Source organism: Sminthopsis crassicaudata, chromosome 4, assembly GCF_048593235.1.
Source record: "Sminthopsis crassicaudata isolate SCR6 chromosome 4, ASM4859323v1, whole genome shotgun sequence".
Lineage (NCBI taxonomy): Eukaryota > Metazoa > Chordata > Mammalia > Dasyuromorphia > Dasyuridae > Sminthopsis > Sminthopsis crassicaudata.
In genome coordinates, this window is record NC_133620.1 from 372,354,348 (window position 1) to 372,381,469 (window position 27,122).

The following is a 27,122-nucleotide window of genomic DNA, read 5'->3' on the forward strand; positions in this document are numbered from 1 at the left end:
AGTGCATGGTTAGGTTAGTAAATGAGAAACAAGGATTTCTGAGGGTGGAGGGACTGGTTCTTTATTCAATTTTCAGTATCAAAACACTTGCACTATTGGTTCCTCTTTCTCCAGATTGGCTCCAAAATAGACCACAGCAAAGGAGAGTACATTTAAGCCAATAAACTGTACGATGCAAACCCAACACAGACTTCATTGCCTCACAAAAAAAAAAAAAAAAAAAAAAAAAAAAAAAAATTAAAAGGAAAAAAAAGAAAAAGAAAAAAGAACAAAAAGAACAAGGAATTTGAAAAGATCAGCACACTGCCAGCCCACAGACTGCAAACAGAGAGCACTCACAGCCAGACAGGGGTGGAGGTGAGGTGGGGTAGGAGTGGTCCTGGTGTTCCCCACTCAAGAGAAATAAAGCATCAAAAATAATATATATAAAATTTAAAAAAAAAAAAAAAAAAAAGTTTTGTACACAAGCTATTCAAGATTTTTCCAGCACTGAGTGATACAAAGCACAATGAGATGGCACTTTTAGAGACAGCAGCTTCTGACCCAATAATGGGTAATGAGATGAACTTCACTTGGCTAATCAGTGGCAAAAACGTTATTTTTCAAAGAAGGTGAAGTGGGGAAAGGAGTAGACACTCCAACTTCTGGGGCACATGATCCATTCTGTGAGTGAATGAGGAGAGGGAAGATAATATGGTCTCAGAGGTCTTGTCTGTGTAATTGGCTTATTTGCTACTGATGCAAATGTTTAAAAAAAAAAAGAAAAGAAAAGAAAAAAAAATCCCAAGATACCTTAAAGTTGAAAACCTGAACAGCACTTTTTTTTTTTTTTTTTTTTTTTTTTTTTTTTGCAAACTCCTTCTGGAATGACTTTCTGGTTTGGCTGGTGCTTGGTACATAGCATTGAGGTTTCCCCATGACACAGTCTTTTCTAGGGCTACGTTCAGTTCTCAAGTAGGGCAGGCTAATACAGATTTCCCTCTTCTAGGGAGAAGGGGCAATTTGTTTAGGTAGAAATATTTACCATCCAAAAAGAAATGATTAGATGCAGCCTAGGAGCTGAAGAATTATCTGGAATGTCTTACAAATAGTTGCTACAACAACAACAAAAAGGTAATTACAAAATGTATACATCATACAACATGCTTTTAAAGACACTATTGCATTGTGCTCATGTTCCCTTAAATGTTGTTCCCAAAAGTGCTCAGCCCTTGGCCCATCTGGGATCTCTAGGGGAGAGCTGCAGAGACAGTTTGGTGAAACTGACATGGGGAGTTGGGGGTAGGGATAGGGTAAGCAAGGACCCAGAGAAGAAAGCAGCCTTCAGGTTAAAGATCAGCCCTCAGTTTAAAGGTCAGCTTCAGGCAGGCTGGCCTCCAGCGAAGTCAGAGTCAGTGGAAGGAGCATCGACAGGGTGGGACTGGGGGAAAAGGGGTTTCTACATCTCATTCAGGTCAAGCAGAGTCTGGTCCAGCATCCTTTGTGTGCAGAGGTGCTCCTCTTTGGTGCATTTCAGTTTATCTAATGGGGGGGCAAAGGGAAAGAGGTTACAATGGCTAGGAACAATGCTTCCAGTCCATCCACATTTAGAATGGCTCCCTATAGATGGGAGCTCACAGAATCTCCTGGCCCCAGAAGCAAGCTGCTGCTGCCTCCTGAAGCTACAGATGTTGTATTTCCTGTGGGAGGGAGTTTAGAGTCTTGTTATTTCCTAACAACCCCCACCCAGGCTCAAGCTACAGCAGCAAATGTAAACCTATTTGTCTCTTTAGTAAGCAAACCAAAAGACTAGGTGAAAGGATAGCACCCAATAGCGGAAACTTCAGGTGGGGAAAACTAGTATGTTCCAACAGAAAGGATCCTGAGCCTGGAGACACAGGTCAGTTCAAACCCCAATTCTATAACTTACTTCCTTTGCAAGTATATGGGTCTCCATTTTCTCCTCTAAGTTGGACTGGGGGAATAGGGGAGAGGGGAGGTTCTCACTATGTTACCATGAACCAGGATAAGAATTTTCCAGAAGCTAGAATGTCAAATACATTCCTGCTAAAGAGAAGATTACCAAAAGTGAGGCTACTCAGACTAAATTGCTCTTCAAATCGGAGAACAGTGGGCGAGAATGAGACTGTTTCCTTAGAGGTTCAGCAGGCCTAAAGATCTCGGAACAAAATTACCAAGAGTGACATGCCCTTTCCCTCCTTTTCCCCGACACTGACAAACTTTTCTGAAGCTGTCATGCAGGCCTGGTTTATGACTGAGTTAGTTATGCTGAAGCATGTCACATAGGGAAGTGATCTATGGAACAAGATCAAGAAGAACCAGAAATTAGCCAAGCCTCAAGATTCCAATCCACCAAATGAACCACCCTCCAGGCACTTTCAGTTCAAAGAACAGAGTAATATTCTCTATGTAGAAAAACAATGTGATGATGGCTGAGAGGCCAACCTACCCCATTCTTCCCCACCCTCCCAAGGCAAACCCGGAACTGTCTGGTCCCTGGATCTACATATGAAGCATAGCTACACCATACAATCAATTCAGTCCTTTTATTGTTATAAACCATCCATGCAAAGGGAACATATTCTACCATCAGTGTACAAGGAACAGCTAGTATTCAAGGGGAGAAGAGTTAGCAGGGAAACAAATTTTCTTGGACTTAACTGGCTTCCCAACTTTTAGGTTCATTTGGAGTCCATGTCCACCCCGCTCCCCTGCAAATTCATGTAAAAAGTTAAGGAATGTCTGCATCAATTCTTTAAGATTTATACAGCTGTGGAAAGGTTACCTTAATTATTTTTTTTTCTTCAAGTAGTAGAAGCAGCTAGATGGCACAGTGGATTAGAGCACTGGACCTGGAGTCAGGAAGATCTGAATTTAAATCAGTCTTATTTACTAGCTATGTGACCCTGGGCAAGTCACTTAAACCTTTGCTTTAGTTTCCTCATCTGTAAAATGGGGATTATCATCACCTACCTCCCAGGGTTGTTGTAAAGAAAAAACCAGATATTTATAAAGTGCTTTGCAATCTTTAAAGCGCTATGTAAATGCTTAAACAGTATTATTTTTCAATTGCCCCAAGTAAACAGTTATTAGTTTGTTCAGCCAGGGGATAAAATGGGGAAAGGGGGGTACTGATCAGCTTTTGCTGGGGTCCAGGCCAATGAACTGTAAGCTTGGTTTAAGGGGCATTAGTGAGCCCCTTCCCGTCAGTCACACAGATCATGCAGCGTTAACTTCAGCTCGTTAGAGAGCAGGCGGTTTCGCTCAAGTTGGCTGTAGAGACGCTCTGCAACAGCGACAGAGGAGAGGGGAACAAGAGGAAGAGAAAGGGAAAGAGGAGGAAAGGAGAGAAAAAAAGGGAAAGTTAGTAGAGTACTGGAAGTGAATTGAGCTTTACATCTAGGTGGCATAACACATGCATCAGTGAATCACACTGGATGGGAGAAGGATTTGGACAGAGAATGGTCCAGTCAGCTAGCCATCAAACTGTGGAAAGATGGTCAGGTGAAGGGGCCAGATCAGCAGAAGAGGAAAGTTAAGACTATGGGAAAGTAATTGGACACAACACTGAAGCAGGAAAACCCTGCACTGCAGTGTCCCTTGTGTCAAAAGACCAGGGCATGCAAGAAGTAGGACAGAATGAGAAAAGAACATAGTCTGTCATCTACTTACTTTAGTACCCATCTATCTTCTGGTAGTTAAGTATTTTAGCTAACTAAGATATCAGGTCATCACTGAACACTTAAAACAAAACAAGTAATAGAACTATCGGCCTGAGAACGTATTTTAAAATGTCTGATCAGGGAAAGGGAGTAGGCAACAATCAAGTCAATCTGCATAAGGATAGTCTTTCTTTAGCTATCTATAGCAGGCTCATAGACTATGTCAGGGCCTTAGCTAATTTAACAGGTATACCTCAAATTTAATGTTTTTGAAGATTATAACTGTCAAGGAGGGGAAGGGCAGGTTTAAGAACTTCTCCCTAATTAGACTTTTTCTTTTCCTTCCCTCTAGGAAGCCAAGGGGATCCTAGAAGTACATCCTTGAAAATATCTACCTCATCTTCTGGACCACAAAACCAAAAATTGACTAATCAACTACCAAATGTACACCTCAGTCCCAAAAACTCTTGCCCACACTATCATATACAGCCTCTGAACATCCCTTTAGTATTTAAGTCATTAATCTTCTCCTTATTAGTCCTTATATGTAAATCCTCCTTAGAATGCTAAAGCCTGGGTCATTAGAAGAGTAAAGAATACTTCCTTTCAACTATATCCTTATAGCACATGTGTTTTATAGAACTACATCTAGGAGGGCAGCTAGATGGTGCAGTGGATACAGCACCAACCCTGAAATCAGGAGGACCTAAGTTCAAATCTGTCCTCAGACACTTAATACTTCCTAGCTGTGTGACACTGAGCAAGTCACAACCCCAACTGCTTCAGGGAGAGAGAGAAAAAAAAAAAACAAAACCCCAAAACAAAAATTCTAAGGGGAATATAGTTTATGACAGAGTACAGGGGAAAGGCAGAGAGGAACCTGGAAATTCTAACAGTTGTCCCTGAACATTTCCGTTCTTCTCTTTTTAAAGGGAGTGCTTCTTTCAGGATGGTTAAATTGGTAGTATATCCCATCCAAAGACACACAAAAACCTGCAATTTTCCAATCAATGTCAACAATTCTAATTTCCTGTCTGGAGAGAGGCAGTCTGTATTTGGAGATCAATGTTTTCTTTCAACATCCTTATTCCATACTCAGAGCATCTATAGTTTCCAAGTTCATAGAATCACAAATTTATGTGGTCAGGAAATCCTTAAGCCTAGGGCATAAACCACACCATACAGAATTATCATTCCAAATGTTGGAGAACCTAATGAGACCTATTCATTTAGCTTTAAGCAATTAGGCAGTATATATCTCACTAGAGGTAAAAAGAGGCAGAGTAAGTATTTTAGCAACTATCTGTTGTCAGACCACACCCTAAACTAATTCTATAATGTGTGAGGCCCAAAACAAGATATTTTAGAACTGGAAAGGACTGTGGTGGTTCATTCATTCCATCTCTTATTTTACAAATGAAGAAACAAGGCCCAGTGAAGTTAACTTATTTGATGCCAGAAGCTGGGTCTGAATCCATTTAACTTTATATGGAGTCTTCTTTCTACTGAGCTACCCTGACAAAGATTAATGCTTCAATTCTCATCAGGTAGATCTTATAGCCTTTTTCCTAATAAGAATTTAAATTCTTAAATCAGATACTTGTTTAGTTAAAATGATGTGCAGCATGTATCTTTGTAATAATTCTACAAGAAATACAGAGTACACATCTGGCCCAAAGTTCTTTCCTAGCTCTGCCTATCTATCATTCACTAAAACACACTTGAGCTGCCATGGGCCTAAAATAGGTTAACTTTTCTTTTTTTAACCAGAGAGGAGGGACAGGACTAAATCTTCAGTGAGTAAATATAAATCACATCTCTGTGCTTTAACTATCTCTACAAATGAGGGGATTAGGCTATATCTTCTAAGTATGAGTCTATGATACTAAAACTCACTGGAGAGTGGCTCATAAAGAGTGGGTGGGGCTATAATCAAGGATGCTTGAACTATGTAATGTCAGTACCACCCCCACTCTGTTGGTGACATGAGGCTCAGGCAATTTTTGTTCTCTATCACAGACCTAATAGTCAAGTAGATGAATAGCTGAATAATCCTCTAAAATAACCTAACCCAGTCATCCTTCTCTGCTCAAAGATCTTTTTTTTTTTTTTTTAAGGTAAACTGGACAGTCTGGGTGCCACTGGCATCAACAAGCATAAAAGGTATTTTAATTCAGAGGCCTCCCTAAGAAAAGTTTTCTTGATACAGAAAAAGATAGCTATTTTCCCCTCAAATTTAGATTCACTGGTCAATTTAACATCCCCTGTGGCCACCCTAAGCACAGCTAATGTGGATGAGGGAAGACTTTTTGGAAAACTTGGCCTCCAACTTCCTGAAAGAAATTAAGGTAAAACTCCAGCTTCATCCTCTTTCTCAAAGGATTACTTTTTGAGATTAATCTAAGAGGCATTCTCTCTTGCCTCAGGAATCCTTTCAATTAAGTTCTTCTCTTACTCTATATTATTCCTCTCCTTTTTTTGTGGTTTTGTGTTGGGTCTTTCATATTAAAAACTAGCCCTATTATGTCAAACTTCAAAAATGGTAGTTATGATCTTCAAGTTGAATTCTCACTCTAAAACATTCTTAACAGGGCTTTTGTCCTATAGAGAAAGGTTCATAATTTACTCCTTCCTATCTATGAAACAGCCTATTCCAATTCTTGGACCATTTCCAGAAACCATTCCTTTCATTGAGAAAAATTCATTTAGGGTTCCTTCTAGGTTATCAATGGAACAAGACTAATCTTTTTCTTTCATGTGACACTCCATAAACTGTGGCTCTCAAGAGTGAAGTCACCACCCCTCATTTAATCACTTTCAGTTCTTTGTAAACCTATCCTATACCCCTCACCAGTTACTAAACTTATTCTCTGAACAAACTCAATTGTTTCCCCACAGTCTTACTCTGCAGTTTAACACTACATTAATACCCCTTTAGTTCTGATATCATTCTAACAACTCTCTTCGGACATTCTAAACTCTTTCCTCCTCCCCTACAAACTGACTCCTGTTGTTCCTCTCTAAACTCTCAATCTTTAATTTTCTCTATTCGTGACTATATTAATAGCTTCAACTCCATGAAGAAGCAGCTTCAGCATCAAAAGTCCTCTACTACAGCATGCCTCTCCTAGTAATACTATTACCATTCCTATCACCCAAACTCAAACTCCCTCTCAATTTCCTGTTCATACCTTTTCCATTATCACTCAAGTTCAGCCCTTTATTAACACTTAACTAATCTTTCCCAAAGATCTTTCCTCTATCTCATTACCTTTCTCTTTCACCTTCCTTTCATCCATGCTACAAATGGCTTGACAGACCAATCTTCCCCCCCCCCCCGGGGGGCTAAATGACTTGCCCAGGGTCACACAGCTAGGAAGTGTTAAGTGTCTTGAGACCAGATTTGAACTCGGATCCTCCTGAATTCAAGGTTGGTGCTCTATCCACTGAGCCACCTAGCTGCCCCGCTGACAGACCAATCTTAAAACATACCATGCTCTATGTAGAGTCTGGTAGAAAAAAGACCAGTCAGAAGACGGGAGTCTTAGCATGGATACATAATAAACTGTGACCCTGAACATATCGCTCCCTAAACCTAAATTTATCCCACTATAAAAGGGAAGTACTTGTACCATCCACTTCTAATGCTATACATATGGCATTCAAGTCCTTCCCTCATTTAAAAATCTCCAAGAGCTCCTCACTTTCTATTAAGGTCCAGACTCATTGGCAGAAAAAGCAAAATCCTCCTTATCTTCCAATGTTGCTAATGACAATTTACCTAGAGCAGAGGGATGTTGTTTATATTATTACTCCCCAAATGTGATTTCTCATCTCCATCCTTTCTTTAGTTTGGAAGAGTTTTACTTGGCCTTCCCCCTTCAACAAAAAAACCCTACCCATTCTCCTTTGTCTCAGTTATAATCAAACTTTCCTCTTCTAAACTTGTATAAGAGCTCAACAATCAAAGTAGTCACCTTATTCTGCTCTATAACAAGCATGTGAATTTCTTATCCCTCTTGAATAAGGAGGCAGATTTTTTATTTTATTGTTTCCTCCTGTGCATGATAGATGTTCAATGAAATGATTGCTTAATAAGTAATATTTCCCTTTAATTCTTTCCAAAGGAGGAAGGGTAAAGGAAGCATGTTTGAAAGTTGCTGACTTTTTATTACGTCTAGGTTCCCTTTCAGGATAAAAGAAGCCTGTTGGGTGGTTCTGAGAAAATGGAGAGGGAAGGGGAAAGAGTCATTCCTAAATATGATTGCCATTATGGAATTCATGAGACCTAAATGTCTAGAGGCTTTGTTTCCTATGAGAAAAATCAAACTAAACTAAGAAAAGGGAGAACAAGTCTTCTATTAGAATAGCAGATGTTTGAATCATTAGACTTAGATGTTAGAAGGTGCTTTTCACTGTAAGTCCAGAATAGAAGACACTCAGGGATGGAATGGTTTAGGAATTTGGAAACAAGATTGACCTTTTCAACTTCAATAGGATTTTCTCCTAAACCATTAAGAACTCTGGATTATACTGTTCTGATAGTCAAACAAAACCTCCAAATATGAGGAAAGAATAAGCAAGACACAAAAAACAGCTTTGATTTCACACATCATTGAGGAAAGAAAAGTCCATCATGCCTGCTCCCCATACCACATCCCTGACAATGTGGTTCCCTTCCTTTGGACAGCAAGATCTTTGTCAAGAACACAAATGCTGGGCAGACTGAGGCATCCAGCGGCTTGGAAACATTTTAATTTGGTATGGAAAAGGGGAACTAAATACACAATTGCTTTGTGAACCCCCCCATCCGATGCCCTGAGGACCAGCCGGGCCCACCCAAATGGAATCCAGGAAGAGCACAGGATGTTGGGGGTGCTGAGAAGGGTGCTTTCCCCAAGCGGAGGGGGCAGATCCGGAACAGAGCAGAAACGGTGAGAGCTTATCTGTGTGGAGAAGTGAGAATGAGACCCCAGATGAGGGGCTTTTAACAGTCAGTTCACACAAAGGAAAGAAGTAGTAGGGACCAGAAAAGAAGAAGCAGGAATTATAGCCAGACAGGCTTTTTTTTTTTCTATTAGTAGGAAAGAGGGAAAGATTAGACTCAAGAATCAAAATCCACAAACAGGGGAAAAAAAAAAAAAGTCCTTGACAATTCTTTCTGATGCTGGTTACTTCCCACTCATTTCTAAGACTCAGCTGCAGTCTTAAAAGAGAAAACTTAACCTCCTCTGTAGTATTTTGACAAAGTACTACAAAATGTCCACTGTAAGACTTTTGCTTTGTAAAGATGGATTTCTCAAGTCCAAACAAGTCATTTACAATGTGTGTTCCAATTTCTTATTTGGAAACAAACGCCCCTAGCCAAAGCACCTAGCTTAGTAAGGAAACAAAGACAAGAGACAATGTAACAAACAAAAGGTATGTTGTATCTACATTTTACAAAACAAGACCATGGATGGCTGATGTCCCCTGCTTTCTCACTGCCTTATTGGCCAAATCAGTAACCAGCACATTATTCTGATACTGAGAGTAAGGGTAGAGATGTTAGTGTTTCCTAAGACAGACACCAAAACAGCACAGCGCACTCTGCACACCCTGGCCTCCCAAAGACAAAAGCCCCAACCCCTCTGCTGTCAGATAGTTACATAGAGGTCATGTCATTGAGGGCGTGGTCCAGTTCCTCGCTAATGGCCTTGTACTTCAGTTTCTGGGCATAGAGCTCATCTAGAGGAAAGGCACAAACAGGAACCAAAGAAAATAATAAAAGGACAGAGGTGAGATGTGCCAGAGTAGAGGGAACCAGGGCATCACCGACAAAAAGAAGAAAGGGTGGCTGTAGAATTCCAGGAAGGAAGGAAGCAAACAGGACAACAGGAATGGCCTGGAAGGGAAAGCCATTCCCCTAATCCCAAGAGGGATAACTTCTAATAATCATCAGGGCTCTTCTTTCCTCTCTCCAACCAAATGTACAAGTTGGGATTTGAGGATTATTCCTTTGAGATTCTTATGCCTATGACACTCTGGAAATACTAGGCTCATCCCATTCACTGAGAGACAAGTAAGTGCAAAGTAAGTGCAAAGGAACTCAAAATAAGGTAACCTGCTAGAATTTAAAATACTGCTCCAAGGCATACCCACCATCCATTATTGAAAGGAAATTCAAAAGCCTGGCTCGTGCCAATCATGAAGGGATGCAGCGCTGCTACTTAAAATGCTGCCCAACAGGCACGCCCACTCCTTATCCCAGGCATTTGATGCTCCACCCTCCCAACTTTTCAGTAGCAATGTCCTACAACCTAGCTTGTGCCCAAAGAGGAAAGTTTTCAAGTCCAAGGCCAGAGCAGGCTGACCTGGACACTTAGCTATCAAACTAGTGACAGGAAGTGCTTAGAAAACTCTTAACTATTGCTCTACTTTGGGGTGGAGGGCATAACCACTTTCCCTTTTTAGAGGGCAGATAGATAAGGAATTAAAGGAGTCTTGAAAGGTGTCTTGGACACTGAAGCTATTGCAGCATAGGAAGAGCCTGATTTCAAGTGCCACCCAAATGCTAAAGGCAAATCAAAAAGAGTTGCACTAAAGAATTATTGTCAATTTCCTCAAAAAACTTCAAAACTATATGGTAAAAATCTTGGAAGTATATTAATTAGGAGAAAGCAAAGCCTCTTTGCAATCATAAGACTATCACTCAGTACAAAGGGCACACATACTGAGTAGTCTGTCCCTGAAATTTGGGGACTCTGTCCCCAAATATAAAGTGGAGAGACAGAAAATTCTCTGCAACCACAAAAATAGAATCCAGGGAACATCTCTACCTACTTGCCCTTTATTTCCATCCCCTTTGCTTCATACCTTCCAAATCATCAATTGTCTTTTCCAGCTTGGCTACCGATCTCTCAGCAAACTCAGCACGGGTCTCTGCCTGGGGAAGATATAAAACAGAATCAGCAATGGGCAAGTCTGAAATAAAATGAAAACCCACCTCTTCCCAACCCTACACCTGTGATGGTACTAGCATAGAGAACTTCTGGAAACAAGACTCCTTTTACCAATGCAGATGAGGTAACTTTTCATGTCTGAGAAAATTAATCCCCAGGGGCAGCAGTGGGTCTTGAAAACTTTGAGTCAGCTCTCTAAAGCCCCAAAGCTACCTGAGTCCACACTAATATGGCTAGGTATTACTTAGCTCACCTCCTTGAGTTTATCAGTAAGAATTTTTATCTCCTCTTCATATTTGTCTTCTTTCTGAGAATACTGTAAAAGAATTAAAAGTAACAGTGGTTAAACCAAATGACCCTTGTTCATAGTAACTCCTCCCCTCCCCTTTTCACAAGAATCAATGGAAATTAATGCAACTTAATGCCTCATGAGGAAAGAGGGAACAGGTATGGGGAATGCTTATTAAGATCATTTCATGTCCTAATTATCCACAGGCCTGATGTCCCAGGGCACTTTCAACTGCAAAACTGCATTTTTGATAGTTATAAAATTAAAAAAAAAAAAAAAAATCAGGGTCAAGATAACCCTTAATACAGTTAAGGGAAAAGTTAGTCCCCCATTCCTCTCACTAAATCTCAATGTAATGCTACCTGCAAACCTATTTAGATCAATGATAACTGCCTGTTTTATTTAAAAAAAAAAAAAAAAAAAAAAAAAAAAATCACAAGCCTGGCCTTTCATATCCTGAAAACTATAATGCTCAGAGGGCATGAAAGACCACACTATTAGCCACCACATCTTGAACCAAGGAGTGGTAAAAAAAAAAAAAGGGGGGGGGAGGGGGCGTTTCTCTTGCTGGATGCACATGGTAGGGCTGGGCCCAGGCCCCAAGCCTGTCCCTTTCACAAACCAGCCCCTACCTTCTCCGCCTGAGCCTCAAGAGATTTGAGGTTGTTGGTGACATTCTTCAGCTCCTCCTCCAGCTCAGAACACTTACTGTGGATGTTTTAAAGAAGGTAGGAGAGGAAAAGGGAAGAAGAAAACAAAGAGGAGAGGAGAGAGACATACAGATGTGAATCTATAGGTAGAGAGGATTAAGAAGTCACCAGGGGAGAGAAGCGCCAAGACAACCCTGAACAGTCCCCATTCTTCCTTCCCACCCTCACACTCCTAGCAGCATAGGTGGGGAGATTAACTCCTCCTAGGTTGGGACCAATATGCTGAAAGACAAGTAAGAGAAGAAAAATCCCTAAAAAGACACACTCCTGATGGGACATTTTCAGGAACAGGACAGTGTTGCCCAGGGTGGGGATGGGAGCTGTTGCCCAGCCCAACCATCCCCAACCACCCCCCCGCAAAGAGAAAGACAGGCCCTGTGGAAAGGCAGTAAAGCAGCTAGGAAGGAAGAGGTGAAAGATGTCAGCGGGAAAGAATGGAGCATTCCATGAGAGAGATGAGAAGACTAGTCAAACAAACCAGTGGAGGGGAGGCAGCTGCAAAACAAAACCAAACCACGCACGCACACCCTTTCTGTGGGTGCAACAGTTAGTACCTTTTCTTCAGCAGCATTCAGACACTTCAGGTTCTGGTCCATCAGTCTGATCTGCTCATCCATCTCCCGGCAACGGCTGTTAGTGTAGTCACAGGGGAAGAAGGGTAGGGAGCGGCACAAGCCAGGTGGTGGGGAGGGAAAAGGGTCAAAAAGAAGCACAGCAAGATACAAGCAGCAGAGCAAAAGAAAAAAAAGGAGAAAAAACAAACCACCATGATCATGACATGCTGTGTCTGGGATACAGGTAGGGGGGATGGGTGGGAAGCACAAATGTGCCCATGTTAGGGGTGACTGTTACACAAGGCCTAGAAGATGCCATAATGGAGCAATAAGTATCTTTTTCCTAATTAACAGAAAAGCCAAATAACAATGAGAGTTTCCACCCCTCTCCCTCCATGCCACCTAGGGCTTGTGGAGAGAGTAGAATGGTCATTCCATCCTGAGACTATGATGGCAGAAACTATATTACGTGCTCTCCTCACCTATTATTTCATAACTTTTGATTAATCACAAAAGCCATTCCACAGCTAAGTCTTCTTCCATCTACTATTTGGAGAACATTCTATTCCTCAAGCTCCAGATTTCTCCTCCCCCAGAAGGCCTTGTTTAACAAGACTGAAATGCTGGGTTTTTCACATTAGTGACCATTAACAAGGGAAAGGTGACTAATGATGGTGATAAGGACTTCAAAGTTAGATACTCACGATTCTGCCAGCTCGGCCCGCTCCTCTGTGCGCTCCAAGTCTCCCTCAATGATTACCAACTTTCGGGCCACCTACATACAAAGTACCAACCAGGCCAGGGATCAGGGAAGGAAAGCAAATCCTTCAAGATGCTTTGGTCTCCCCCTTCTAAAGGGCTCAGGAGTAGACTCCCAAGCCAAAAGCAGGTCTCACCTCCTCATATTTTCTGTCTGCTTCTTCAGCAATGTGCTTAGCCTCTTTCAGCTGGATTTCTTGCAGCTCCATCTTCTCTTCATCCTTCAAGGCCCGATTTTCAATGACCTTCATACCTCTACAAAGAGAACACAGCAAGTGAAGACACATGGAAAGGAAGCAAGAACCTGGAAGATCTCACAAGCCTATGGCTCAAGGAATCATTCTTTTTAATCTAATCTACCCATAGAAAGGACAAATGTTCTTTCCTGTAAGTGGTGAAAATGAGATAAAAATTAGCTAGGAGAATGCAATAACAAAGGCTTATTGTAAATGGGAGGGACCAGTTAGTAGATGCCATCATAAATAAGTACATATTAAACCCTAGGGAAGCACTTTGAAGAGTCAAAATTCAAAAGCCTTTCCCCATACCCAGAAGCTTATCTAAAGTCCTCCCTTTAGATAAGCTTCTGGAGGACTAAAAACAGAAGAAACAGAACCTAAAAACTGGGTATTTGGTTAATAATTGAAAAGATTTCTTAGAATGGGTGAGATCTATTTAACAACCTTTTGGCTATAGAAAGCCATATAACAGTTCAAGCACTCACCTCTCACTCTCATCAGCTGCCTTCTCTGCCTCCTCCAACTTCTGCAGAGCTGTAGCCAGGCGCTCCTGAGCACGGTCCAGCTCCTCTTCCACCAACTGGATCCGACGGTTCAAGGAAGCCACCTCAGCCTCAGCCTAGGTACAAAAGAACAGGGACACTGAGAAGAAAAGCTAAAAGTTCAAAACTCAACAAATAAGGTAACTACCATAAGGAAGTCAGAATAATTGGGCAAGGCCAAGTTCTACCCTGCTGATTAGAGATTTATATCTGGAACTTGGTACATGCATAAACTCCTTTCACCCCAGCCATGCTCTACAGAAACAGGGTTTCAAAAATCAGCTTCTTGCTGAGCAAGTCAGCACCACCCCTTTTTTGGTCCCAGTTCAAGTTTGTAAATACAATAGGGCTAGAAAAATGCAGGCTGAGAAGGGTTCTCCCCTGGTCTGAATTCTGTTTAGAGGGAAAAGAGAAAAAGGGTTTCTTAAAGAAGCAAGAAGACAGGGCTATGAGCCTGGATTAATCTAGTAATTTGATGTATGACACCAGAAAACCTATAGAACTCAACTTATTTCTAAGAATAGAGAAAAATTATGAGGTGGCTAACTTCACTCAACCCTGCAACATTTGCTTTCCAAAGTCCTTTAAAGGAAAGGAAGAACCTCTAACCTGCCTGAAATTATCTCTGACATCCAAGAGATAATATGTATATCTACCCACATATGTTCCCACCCTTCCTTAAAGAATCTTTGTTTCTGAGAAAGAAACTTCTCTCATATTCTCCAACAATTTCTCGACAAAGCATACCTACTAATAATTTAACTAACAAGCATTAGCTAAGCCTCAGTATAATATTATAGAATGCTCAATTTGTATTTAGTTGGAAAATCTGAATTTGACTACTGACTCTACTAAATCCCTAATATGGCTAAGTTACAATCTCTCTGGGCCTCAGTTTATCTGCAAAATACCATGAATCAAGTGCTTCTTAAAAGTATAAACTCCTTCCTATGTACACCACCAATGTGAATAAGCCATTCCCACTTCCCAATTTGCTTAGGAAGTGATAGACTAACCAAGTGAAGGAAATTTCAAGCAATCTATCCATAAATTAGGGGGAAAAAGGCAGAATAAAGGGAAGTCCAGAAAGAAATGAAATTCTAAAATAGTTACAAAATGTAACTTTCAAAGCCTCAAGACTTTTCCCTACCCTTTAACTAGTTATCAAGCCAAACCCCAGCTACTGTAAGAATTTAATCTACCCAGCACACCACTTAATTCAGATGCTTATCCAAGCACTTTGTAAACATGATCTTCCTTCAGCAGCCCAGCTGGCTAAGATTATGCCTGAAAGACCAGCTGGCTAAGATTGTGTCTGAATCTGGTTGTCCTGATTTTTCTCCCACCCCCCACCCCTTTTTTGAGTGGATGGGTGAGGTTTGAAGAATGATCAGCCAAATGCAATCATAACAAGAAATTAGTTCCTTTGCCATCCAAAACTCAAAAGTAGGAGGGCCAGTGGTAATCTGGTGGAGGGTATAATGTGAATATGCTAAGTCAATCAAGCAATAGGTTTATTTTGAGGGGGAGGGCTGTTAAAGAGTTTAAGCTGATCATATTTAGTGTGAGCCATATGCAAGAATTAGAAGTTTACCCAAGTGAATTGGATTAAAGTCCATTTTACCCTAAACAGACCACATAAAATTATTTTATCCCTAATCTATCCGAGGAAGAAGTTATCTCCCAGGAAGCACATTTCTCTTAGAGGATCCTGCAAAGCCTGGACTGGATAAAGTACAGGGAGTCAGGTTTATAGTAGAATTTGTGAAACACTCCCAACATAATTACTGTTTTCTAGATAAGAAATTCCAAACCAAGAACTAAACTAGGTATTGGGGACAGCACAGGAGTGCATTTGGCATTTCACTGGATGGAAGATTCCTCTCATTCTGCAGCAAGAGAAACCATACTATGGGGGTGGAGGGGGCATACCTGTTTCCATGACAACAAGCTAGCTAGCTAGCTTGGGCGGTTTCTCTCTCTCAAACCAACATTTCCAATAAGCATTCTTTGCAAGGCTTCAAAGAAGGAAACAGTGGTGCCTATACATAACAAGGATAGGCAGAAACCAAGATAGGAAATCTCAGTAATGTGTTCTGAGACAACTCCAACCCCCTCCTCCTTAGGGCCTGTTGCTCTTCTGAAGATGGACTATTGAATCAAGCTCTGGTCTTTGGTTTGAGATTTTTGTCAGGCCAGGAGCCAAAAAAAGGAGGGGAAGAAGTGAAAGAGCACAATTAGGATGGAGGAGTGTTAAGCCCTCTAACTTTAACACTTATTTAGAGGTACATCCTTGAACACTTTTCCTCTCTCGGCTTCAACTTCCCTAATCAAAAAAGGAGGGAAACAGGCTAATGGTTGATTTATACCTTCCACTTTTAAGGTGTCATGATTTTATCAATTGAGGTCAAAAAGAGAATTGGATGAGCTAGACCACCTGCTTCCTGGGGAGAGAGGTTTAATGCTTAGCATACTGACTGGCACATAGTAGGTGCTTAATAAATGCTACTTCTTCCCACTCCCAGATATGGATCTGATCTTTTGGACTTAGTGACTCCACCCCACCACCATTAATCTTCTAGACCAGTTCAGTTAATTATTCCCCACTCAAAAAAGCTACTACAGGTTTGGCCTAAAAGTGGAGATCTAAGTGGTCCTGTAGCTCTTAAGATGCAGCTACCAGCCCAAGTCACTGAACCCAACTTACTTTATATCCTTCATAATAACCAACACCATTAAAACTAGCTCCCTGCACACTAGATTTCACTGAGACCTACACTAAGAGCCCAAACAAGTGATGCACCAAAACTCAGACTTAGACCCAACCTGACCCTCTGCCACTCTAAGTTCCCTCTTTTTAAGAGATCTGTAATAAATGTTCAGAAGGAAAGAATAAGAGAAAAATTATGCAAGAGCCCCAAGTGAAGGGAAAATTTGGTATTGGTTCCGTTCATAGTGTTCCTGTTTATCTACTGGGGAGATATGGTGCCCTTGAGGAATTTAGGTTTCTATTTTAAAGGGGTATGGGGGTGGGGGGAAGGAGATCGAAGTACTAGGCCCTAGGGTAAACAAAGGTGGAGACAAAGCTAAGGCATTCAGAGCAAAGGGCTCTTGGCCCTTCCCCAAAGTTTATGTGTAGGTTTTAAAAGATCAGAGCTTCGTCCGGGCTTACCAGGCTCTACAAAGAGTCTGCCTCATAGCATGGTCTTAACAAGGTTCCAAGGTCTAGAATCTGAGATTAAGGCCAGCTTCTAGTAAGTTCAGTTAAGAGTTTAGTCAACTAAACTTCCCAAAATCTGTCGGGGTAAATAGTGGGGGCAAAATATAAGAGTTGACAAGCTTTCACATATCACTTTTTTCTATTAAAGCAGTGATGCAATTTTATATCCTAAGTCTAAAAGTGCTATTACCAGTTTGCCTTCATTATGAAGGTTAATCACCAACAGATACATCAATGACCCTATATACAATCATTAAACTGCTTCTTCATCCCTTCCCCACCTAACTAGAGGCTGGTTGAGTCCAGATAAAAGGAGCAACCAAAGCCAAAGGAAAAAACTGAAATTTTAAGTGACAATCCAAATAACTTGTATATAGCGTGGAGAAATCACCCTACAAATTCATACTTCAGGATGTTCCAGAAAAGGTTAATAAGAGGACCCAGCCCCACTCCCTTCCCCTAGAGGAAGAGAAGACTGAGCAAAAAGGTAATTATTGGATTCCCCAGAGCTGGGGGGTGGGGGGGAAGATTCATTACCCAGGGACGATAGCCTACTTCCCCATTTTGAAGACTTCCTCACTAGTCCTCAGGGCAACAATCGGGTTTGGCAGGCTCCCCTAGATTAAGAAGCATTAATCTACAGCTACTCCCAAAGCACTCAAGACACCAAGGTTAGTCTCTAAATGGGTGGGGAAAAAAAAGCTAAATTAAAGCAGCTCCTCTAATTCAAAGACCTATAGGAAGAAAACTAATCTATGGAATCTAGGAGAAACAAAGGTACTTCGGACCAGTATCTATTCAAGATACTCTCTAATGAAAAGAGTTCTATAGACGTACAAACACTGGGAGGGGTAGGAGGGGCCACTTTAATTTAAGGCTGAAGTTATTAAATAAAGGATAAAAGGTGGGATATTTCTAATCAAAGGTGAAAGCCAGCTTAGGGTACTTAAGTTTATTAATAAGATTGTAAGTACTCAGTGTTAAGTCCTCCAAGTTTTTGCTATTTGGCTTAATTGTTCAGCTCCATCATAACTCCCCCCCCCCTTCAACTTGCTCCTTTAACTCCACCTTCCCAAACCTTAAACTACCCTGTCAGGTAACTAGACAAAACAATAAAATCACTTTTTCCTCACTAGGTACAAATATTCCATCAAGTATTGAAATTAAGCCAGTTGCCCTCCTCACAATTCTTCCAACACCAATTTCTCACCAGACAACAGTACATTTCTTCTCCATTTACCAGAATCAGATATTCCCACATCACGTTACATACGTGTTCATCATTCTTGCAAACTGCTATTGCTCAGAGACGCCTCTATCCCCTGCCTAACCACTTCTAAGCAGAAAGCACTTTCACAGTCATCACTGACTTCCAACACATATTTGGTACTTTCAAGGGCCCAAACCGTTCTCTGTAAGAGTACCAGGGGAACAAAGAATTCGACAATGAGAGAAGTAGACCCACAAGTCATAGGTAGTTCACGAGAGCCCAGTAACCTGTTACATTGCCCATGTCCCCAGAATTCCGAGCGGAAGCCGGCATCCTAAATGACGCCGCTCTGTATAAAGCTATTTACATCAGTGCAAGGAGAAAGTTCTCTTAGGTTCGGCGTGCACTGAGCTTGCTTCACAAAGACTTGACACTGGCTTGGGAGGCAGGAGCCTCTGCCAAACAAGCTCCCATACCAAGAAAAGAAAGGTCGAACCCCTACTTCTGCTCCTGCCTCCCTCTTTTAGGGAGGGAAGCAGATTTATCCCAGTTAAGTGAAGCCGACCGGGTGGCGGGCCTGTGGGAAAGGACCATAGGAGGGAGAATAGGAGGCGTTGCAAGCCCCATCCTCCGTGGGGGGGAGGGGGTACCGCATTTCCTCTCAACCGAACTGCTGCCTCATTTCCTGAACAGAGGGAGCGGAAAGGCTGCCAGCGGCCCCAGCTGGGGGCTTTCCTGCCGCCCTTCGCCCCGGGACCCAGCCACGCAGCCAGAAGCTCAGCCCGCCGCTTAGGCTTCGGGAAAATCGCTCAGGGGCTTTGCCTCCCGGCTCAGTCTCCCCCACCATCGCCCCCTTCAAGCAAAGGGAAGGAGAGCAGAAAAGCCCCTCCCCTGACCGCGCCCCAGCTCCAGCAGAATGAATGAATGGGCCTGGACCGGGGTTGGGGAAGGGGAGAGCCCACAACCCCGGCCCCCCTGCGGCCGTGCACCCCTCCGGGCGCTGCGGAAATGTACGAATTTTACTCAGGCGAGCCCATCTGTCCACTCTTGGGACGCAGTTCATCGCGTTCCTCGGCCCGCTTCTGCCCAGTATCAGTTCCCCGCAAGCCAGATGCCACCTCCGGGCTGGCCGGCTCCTTCGAATCTTGACCGAGAGGCTTTCCAAGTCCCGGGTCCCGGGTCCCTCCAGCCCCCGGCCCGGCCCCGCCCCGCCAGGCCCGTCCGGATACCTGTTCCCGGGCCCGTTTCTCCCCCTCCACCTCCCGCTGGAGACGCTCGGCCCTCTCCTCGGCGTCATCGGCCTGCTGCTGCAGAACCTGAATCTTGCGCTTCACCGCCTCGATGGTGGTGATACCAGCCATGGTGCCCGCCCCGTTCCGGCTCCCGCTCCGGCTGCTGCCTCCTCCGCTCGGTGCTGCTGCCGCTTCTCAGCCCTACTTCCGCCTGCTCCGCCCTGAAATACCGGAACTCGCCCACTCCGTCCGGATGTGACGACGGCCCCGCTCCCCTTCTCCCCTCCCTCCGCCAACCAGGCGGGAAGGCAGCGGGCTGGGAGGGAGACGGGTGGGGGAGCGAGGGGCGGGGCTTGTATGTCGACCCCGAGGACTGACTTGCCGACTGACTGCACCCTCAACCCCACCACCAGTTTCCTGCGGTGAGCGGGAGGGGGCCGCTGCCATGGTAACCAGAAGGCGCGGCTCAGTCGGGGCCTCTCCGGCCCCGCAGGCTTCCCACAATGGCCGGACCTGCCACGCGCACTCCTCTGAATCTCCAGTGACGCTCCACAAAGCTGACCGCCCTCTCGACCCCTCCCAACCAGCTCTCCACCTTTGGTCTCCGGGGAGCCCTTTGACCCCTGCTAAGTCCTAACAAAAGATCCGATTTCTCCTCTTTCTCCCGTCTGAGCTTCTGGCGCCCCCAGGAAGGAGGCCATGATCCGCTTTCTGGGTACAAGCGGGACTCTGCCCCTTCCCTGGGCCGCTCCTGACCGAGCCCAGGCGAGAGGAGCCAGCTGCAACGAGAGAGAGCCTCGGGAGCCCTTGGTGATGGAGAGATCCGAAGGAGGCCGACTTACCATTCTGGGTGGGAGAAGCGCTTTGTAAACCTTAGGGGGGCACAGACCTGCTACCTCTTCACCACTCATAAATTTACGGATTCCCATCGGTGTTACTCCTGATCATTGTCCCGATGGTTAATGATACCGAGCACCGCGGTGGGGGTGGGGAGGGACAAGCCGGAGCTGTTCCTACAAACTGGGCTGCCTCCGAGGCCAGATCCTGGAAAACACGGGGCTTGGAAATCCTCCCTAGCAGTCCCTCCTCCCGCCGCTCGTGCTGTGGCCGTGCACCGGGCCTGGGAGCACAGCTTGAGGGGACGGACAGCCTAACTAAGCAAGGGGGGCTCCTGGCTTTCACTCACCCCCTCCGCATCGAGTTACACCTTCTCTAGCAACATCACTGCCACCTTGATCAAAGTTACATTGGTAAACATTTACAAATTGAAACAAATGAAACAGACTCATTGGGCCACCCTTGATAGGATTCTGAAAGATACTATGGCAAAGAAAATTCAGAAATGAGCTCCCCCTTTTGATGACCAGGGGAAGTGATTATTCTTTAGTTTCCTTAGCTTTGTCTCATCATCTTCTGGCCAGGTTGGTTGTCCAAAGACTTAACTTTAAGACAGTGTTTTAGGCCAAAAAAATTTTAGCTTGAGTTTCAAACTAGCCTTTTTTAGTTTCAATCCTCCCGAGGCTTTCATAGTCACTTTCTAAATGATATGTTAAAGCCAAGTATTCTGGTTAAACATTCCAGATAACACTTTCCAACAAAGTGTAGGAAGACCAACTAAATTGCTTTTTTCTGTTTTTCTTTTCTTACTAACTTCTAAATTCTTTCTCTCAGAAACCCCAAAATTTTTGGGTTTGTTTTTTGTTTTTGCACTTTGGTTTTTTTTAACCCGAAGTTAAATAGAGTATAGAAAATCTAAAAGTCCTTACCCCTGAGATTGGCAAAAGACATGATACATACCTGTTTCGTCAAGTATTGGGTTCTTAGCATATCACAAGAATAGTTTCTCAGAAGGGTTGTTTTCCTCTTTCCTGCAATTAGAACTATTCCAGAAGACAGTTGGGCATTTGCCCAGTCTCCTAAGTCATAGCCTGTCCTTTTATATTTTTTCCAGTCAAAGATGGAGCAAGAATGGTCTGAGATCACTGAGTAATGATTTGAATTACAGGAAACACTAACTAGTCTTGGAAATTGTTCATCCTACATCACCTACTTACTTGGCATAGGGTAATTTATAGTTGCTAGAATTTGAATGCTAGAATTTCTATGATTTATGGTTAAATTTCTTGTTTGAATGTTTGATAGTTTTGTTGATTATATTATATTCATAATAATGTGTCAGTCGGCAAGGGGGCACTGTTGCTCTTTTTGTTAATTTTCTCAAGGCCAGAGAAAATTAAAAAAAAAAAAAAATCCTCTCCATCATAGACTGGGAGTGAATTGAGAAGTCTTTGATAGCTCTTTAGGATTACTACATTCTTTAGACAGGCATATTTGAACAGATAATCTCCATTTAATCCTGAGGAACAGATGAGCTGGCCCCTTATATCCTTTAAAAGGATGATGGATGGAAAGCAAGGGAGTCGTGTGCTATTGTTTTCTTGGAGACCAACAATACATTGGCAGGTGTCATTATAGGCCCAGAATCTCCCTCAAGCCCTCAGTTCTCCCTCCCGTTCTTTATTCCCTAAAGTACAGTGCTATAACATTTTGCCCTAAACCATGCTTCTTTCTATTAGTTCTCACTGAAAAAAGTGCTGCTTCTACCTCTGAATATGCAGAACTTTACTTCTTCCTTTGTCAAAAGAACTCTTGAAAAATCCTGTTTTCTCTAGCAAGGCATTCAAAGACAACCAAATCTCATTATTTAAACACAATTCCTATATAAGTTTCCTGCTTCCCTCATTATCTCTACCACAACCTTCATCCCAACTCCTTTGTCTTCTGATAAGACTTAATGTTTTCACTAATGTTATTAATCCTAATTCTTTAGCCTTTACCTATTCAATTTTTCTTTGTTCTTTATATAATGCCTCAGAAGGCAGGGACTAAACTCTATAAACTCTTTCTTTGTATAGGACCTAATGAACTTCCCCCAAAGGCTAGGTGGTAAAGTGAGTAAAGTACTGGGCCTGAAGTCAGGAAGATTCATTTTTCTGAGCTCAAATATGGCCTCAGATATTTAATAAGTCATATAACCTAGGATGATCAGGTCATAAAATGTTTGCCTCAGTTTCCTCATCTGTAAAATGAGCTTGAGAAGGAAATGGCAAACCACTCTCGTATCTTTGCCAAGAAAAAACCAATGGAGTCACAACCCCAAAAGAAGTCATGATTCAACAAAAATAAATTATAAGGGGGGCAGCTAGGTGGCGCAGTGGATAGAGCACCAGCCTTGAGACACTTAACACTTCCTAGCTGTGTGACCCTGGGCAAGTCACTTAAGCCCAGCCTTAAAAGAAAAAAAAAACATTTTTTAAGATCAAAAATCTAGAACTGGAAAAGACCTTTGAAGATCATCTAGTCCAACCCCTTCATTTTACAGATGAAGAAACTGAAGCTCTGGAAAACTAAATGACTTAACCAAAGTCACATAACACCAAAGCTGGGATTCAAATTCTCAAATGCTGAGATTCAAAGTTCAACCATTTTTTCTACTGTACTGCACTATCTCTCATAAAGACTTGACCTGTTTCTTCTTACTCAATCTCTTGCTTCTCCCCATTAGCAATAACTCATCATCAGACCAAAACCTTGTTTCCCTTCTTTGCTTGCAAAGTTCCTTTTCTCATCCATGAAGCCCAATTTCAGATTTTCCTATTTTGTACCTTGCCTACTTCTCTTTCATTTGATCTTCTGACTTTCAGTTTATCTATAAAATGAGGCATTTGAACTACATAATGTCAGATCCCTTCTCATTCCAAATCTGTGACCCTTTCTCTTCTGTTTCTCAGCTTCATCTTTAAGAATACTTGTTGGAAAAAAGAGATAAAGGCTAATAATGTATGTCTGAATTACAGTGCAGCCATGCTCAGTTTGATCACTAAGAGAAACTCTGTGGTATATATAGTTGAAAGAGTACTGACCTTAAAACTGGGAAGGCCAGCTCTTCTCCTTTAATGGCTGTATCATTTTGAGCTAGCAATTATACATCTGAGTCTTACTTTCCTCCTGTGTAAAATAAAGATAACTTTCCCTACCACACAGAATTGTTATAAGGGTAAACAAATAGTATAGAATGGAGCAACATATAACCAGGAATTATTATATATATATAAACTTTTGTGGGTCTTTATCAGTAGGGGAGATTTATTTGGGAGTTTATAAGGCTCAAATGAGAATGTGTAAAGTGCTTTATAAATTTTGAAGAGATATAGTAAATTTTGATGGGGATAATACCTCATAGGCCAGTGGATGGCATTATGTGTGCATGTATAATCTAAAAGAGGAGAGAAAATTATTTCTGGAGTTTTTCATAACTCTTCTATCATCTAAGACTATTAGCTTAAATATCTATGCACTACTCTAAAGATCTCAGGTTACATATACTTGCTTTTCCCCAAATATACATTCCTAATAACCTCACCACCTGGCCTGTCATTCCTGACATAAAGCTCAAATCCAGGGTTCTCTGATATAATTCTTCCAGAATAATTATTACCTAAAGGGATTCAGTTTCCTATATTCCCCAAAATGATACTAAACCTGCTTTGTTGTTAGTATCTCATTAATCCTCTAATCTCTTCCTTTCTACACATGACAGTTTGTAGGAACCAGGATAAAAAGTTCCTGGGAATAGCTCAGGGTAGAACAATGCTCAAAAACATTTAATGCCCAAAGAGTCTGTGCTATGGTCAATAGTTTTGTTTTTTTTTTTTTTTTTTTTTTTTTTTTTTAATCTTTCAAGAAAGGGAGGGAATAGCAGCAACCTCAGCTCTTAGAAACTACTCCATGGCCTGGCAACTTGGAGTTTGATTTCTCCTGGAGACAAGTTATATTTGATTACAAGAAAAAAAAATTTCTGACATTTAGAGTTGTCCCAAAGTAGAATGGGGCTACCTTGAGACGTGATGACTTCCCTTTCCTTGAAGAACTTGGCTTCTTGGATATGAATTGGACTTGATGGCTACCAACGTCTCTTCCAACACTTTATTTTTTTAATTATGTGCTGCTTTTTTCTCAGAATGGCTTACACAGTGAGATTTCCATTATTAGCCACCACCTAGACACTTGTCACCACTTAAATGATAGAATTCTGGGGAACTCTTGGTTATACATGCATTGCAATGTCATTATTCCTGGGGTGAGGTTATCTACTCTGTATGTTAGCTCTGATGACTCCTATGTTCACAGGATATCTGAGAATATGAAAATGATAAGAGAGAATTAGAATTAAATATGAAGAGGCGAATATTAGGAGTCATGTATGTGTATGTTAGAGTATGTATGATTGTGTCTGATTGTATTTCAAAGCAGTAGATATTTAGAGAGTATCCTTTTTTTTTTTTTAATTCTCACTTTCCTTTCTCTCTTATTATCACAGAATTTGAGAATTAGAAGAGCCTTCAGTAGCTATCTAGACCAACCTATCACAAAAAGAATATGGATAATTGAAAATTGACTGCTCATCTCATTAACACTGAGGAACTTGAATATATTTCTTATCCTTTTCTTAAAAACACCTCAAAAGACTTACCCATTATTTTCTTATTTGTTGTTGTAGCAAACTTAGAGAGGGGGTTTGGAAGAAATCAGGTGATTATCTGATAATGTTAAGAGGGAAAAGATTATAAATTCCATTTTACAAGTGAGAAAACAGAGGTTCAGAGAAATTTAGTATTCTGCTAGAAGTTATTTAGAAAGATTATTGACACTACACTATATACTATTTTTGTGTTCTAATGTCTCCCTTGGCCCCTGCTACATTACTTACCTTGAATATTACCTACGTTTCTTCTGGGCATTTCAGTAGTATAAGCACAAATTGTTCAGAGTATAATGAGGCCATGCTGGACCAGGGATAATATAACATCTTTCTTTGTTCCAATGTGAAACCCAAGCTGGGTTTGGTTGGTAAGAAGCTGACAAATGTCCTATTAATACATATCTGCATGCCAGACTCTCATCACAAAAGCCAGGAGCTTAGGATATGGGAACAGAAGGAGATAGAATGAGTCATATCAGTTGGGCTTAGAGTTCCTTCCCTCTACCTTTATGGGGGAGGAAATGGCCTCCTGGAAAACATTAGGATCAACCAATTAAACTGGATGGCCCAGAAGGTAAGCTTCTACCTCAGAACTGCCTTTATATTATGCTTGATCTTAATTTCTTTCTAGAAGCCATTAAGGACTCCTCAGGTTTGGTTTGGGATGAGACATCTATTATTTGCTCTAAAGAAGAGTTAAGAAGTTAGGTAAAGAGGGGGCAGCTAGGTGGCACAGTGGATAGAGCACAAGAGTTCAAATCTGGTCTCAGACACTTAACACTTCCTAGTTGTGTGACGCTGGGCAAGTCACTTAACCCCAATTGCCTCATTCAAAAAAAAAAAAAAAAAAAAAAAGTTAGGTAAAGAGATGAATAGTCTAAATGAAATGGAAGTGTCTTGGCCTATGAAAAAGAAAATATATGTCTATGTATTGCATTACATGGTTTTACTCATATTGGAGTTCACACATATGTAAGTAGGTATTTGTGTATTTTTGAGAATTTTGTATTCAGCATCTTAAGGATTCATGTAAGGTTTGTTCAGTACATACTATGATTCACCAACTATATTTATGCAAGATCCCACCCCTGCCTTTCTCCATCTACCTTATACTTACATCTGCTGCCTTCTTCTCTGCCAGTTCCAGCTTTTCCTGGGCATCCTTCAGTGCTTCTGAATACTTGTCCAGTTCATCCTCTGTTCCCTTCAACTTCTTCTGCATAGCAGCCAGCTCATCCTCCAACTGTGGGAGACCCCAAGAAAGCACCACATAGAATTACAGCCTAATCATTCCTGGATTCCAAGATCCTGATTAGATTCCTTATCTACCCTTTGGACTCGTAGTGCCAGGGAAATTCCAGCATCAATCAGGTCCCAACTCTCTCAAGGAAGCCCAATACTTACCAGCCCAATACTTGAGATGTCTAATCTATGTCAATTTTTGACTTCAGAAATCTAAGGGCCATGGATGCCTGATTATCTAGATGGGGTTTGTATTAAGAAACTGATGAGGATTGAGATGCTGAATTTAGTGCTCTATCTCTGCCTCCAGGGTCAAATGAATTCTTCAAGAAAGTGGTCATCTATTTTAGCATAGTGAATGGTGTAGAGTGGGTACTACATAATTGTTAATACTATTACTACCACTATCATCATTAATAGATAAAGAGAGGCTCAGAAAATTAGTAGCTTATTCAAGCAGACAGGACATACTACTCAGACAGCCTTCTTCCTAATCTAAAGCTCTCGAACACTGACCAGGACCATAGAAGAATGCTATTTCTCTCAGAAAGATATATTTGTTCTTTCCGTCTGTCACATGCCTTTCTTATTCATCCTCTTCCTATATGCCTTAGCTCCACTTTGATGGAGCTAAACAAATTCTAGCACATACCTGCTTGCTTCGGTCCTCTGCCTGCTTCTGTTCAGCCTCAGCTTGCTCTGCCCGGTCCAAGGCATTTTCCTTGTCCAGTTTCAGCATTTGCATCTTTTTCTTGATGGCCTCCATCATTTGGGTTGGTTAAGAGGAGTTAGAGACTGGAACAAACACTGAGGGGTTTCTGTCTGAGTGAGTGAGCATCCCTAGAACTGAGGTTTTATCTTGAGTGCTCTAGCTCCACCCTTCCATCCCAATATGGCTCAGTTCAATCCTCCACCTCCCTAAAATTGACCTCCTATGGGGAGGATCATGCTCATGGACTGACAGCACTTAGAGAAATTCG

The 27,122-nt window shown here is 41.9% G+C and overlaps 1 protein-coding gene across 20 annotated transcripts; it reads right to left on the reverse strand.

Moving 5' to 3' along the window:
- Nucleotides 1-45: 45 nt before the first annotated feature.
- TPM3 (tropomyosin 3) lies at nt 46-27,122 on the reverse strand. Of its 20 annotated transcripts, none has more exons than XM_074265205.1 (10): nt 26,795-27,122; nt 26,018-26,143; nt 13,640-13,773; nt 13,053-13,170; nt 12,861-12,931; nt 11,525-11,600; nt 10,857-10,919; nt 10,518-10,587; nt 9,311-9,389; nt 46-1,521 (listed from the first exon to the last, which is right to left on the reverse strand). In XM_074265205.1, the coding sequence occupies exons 1-10, from the start codon at nt 26,909-26,911 to the stop codon at nt 1,518-1,520; spliced, it is 858 nt and encodes a 285-aa protein (XP_074121306.1). In that variant the 5' UTR covers nt 26,912-27,122; the 3' UTR covers nt 46-1,517. The 20 variants fall into 20 exon arrangements, with proteins under 20 accessions (XP_074121306.1, XP_074121304.1, XP_074121301.1 ...); XM_074265203.1 differs by lacking the exon at nt 11,525-11,600 and adding an exon at nt 12,157-12,232; XM_074265204.1 differs by lacking the exon at nt 46-1,521 and adding an exon at nt 8,396-8,608.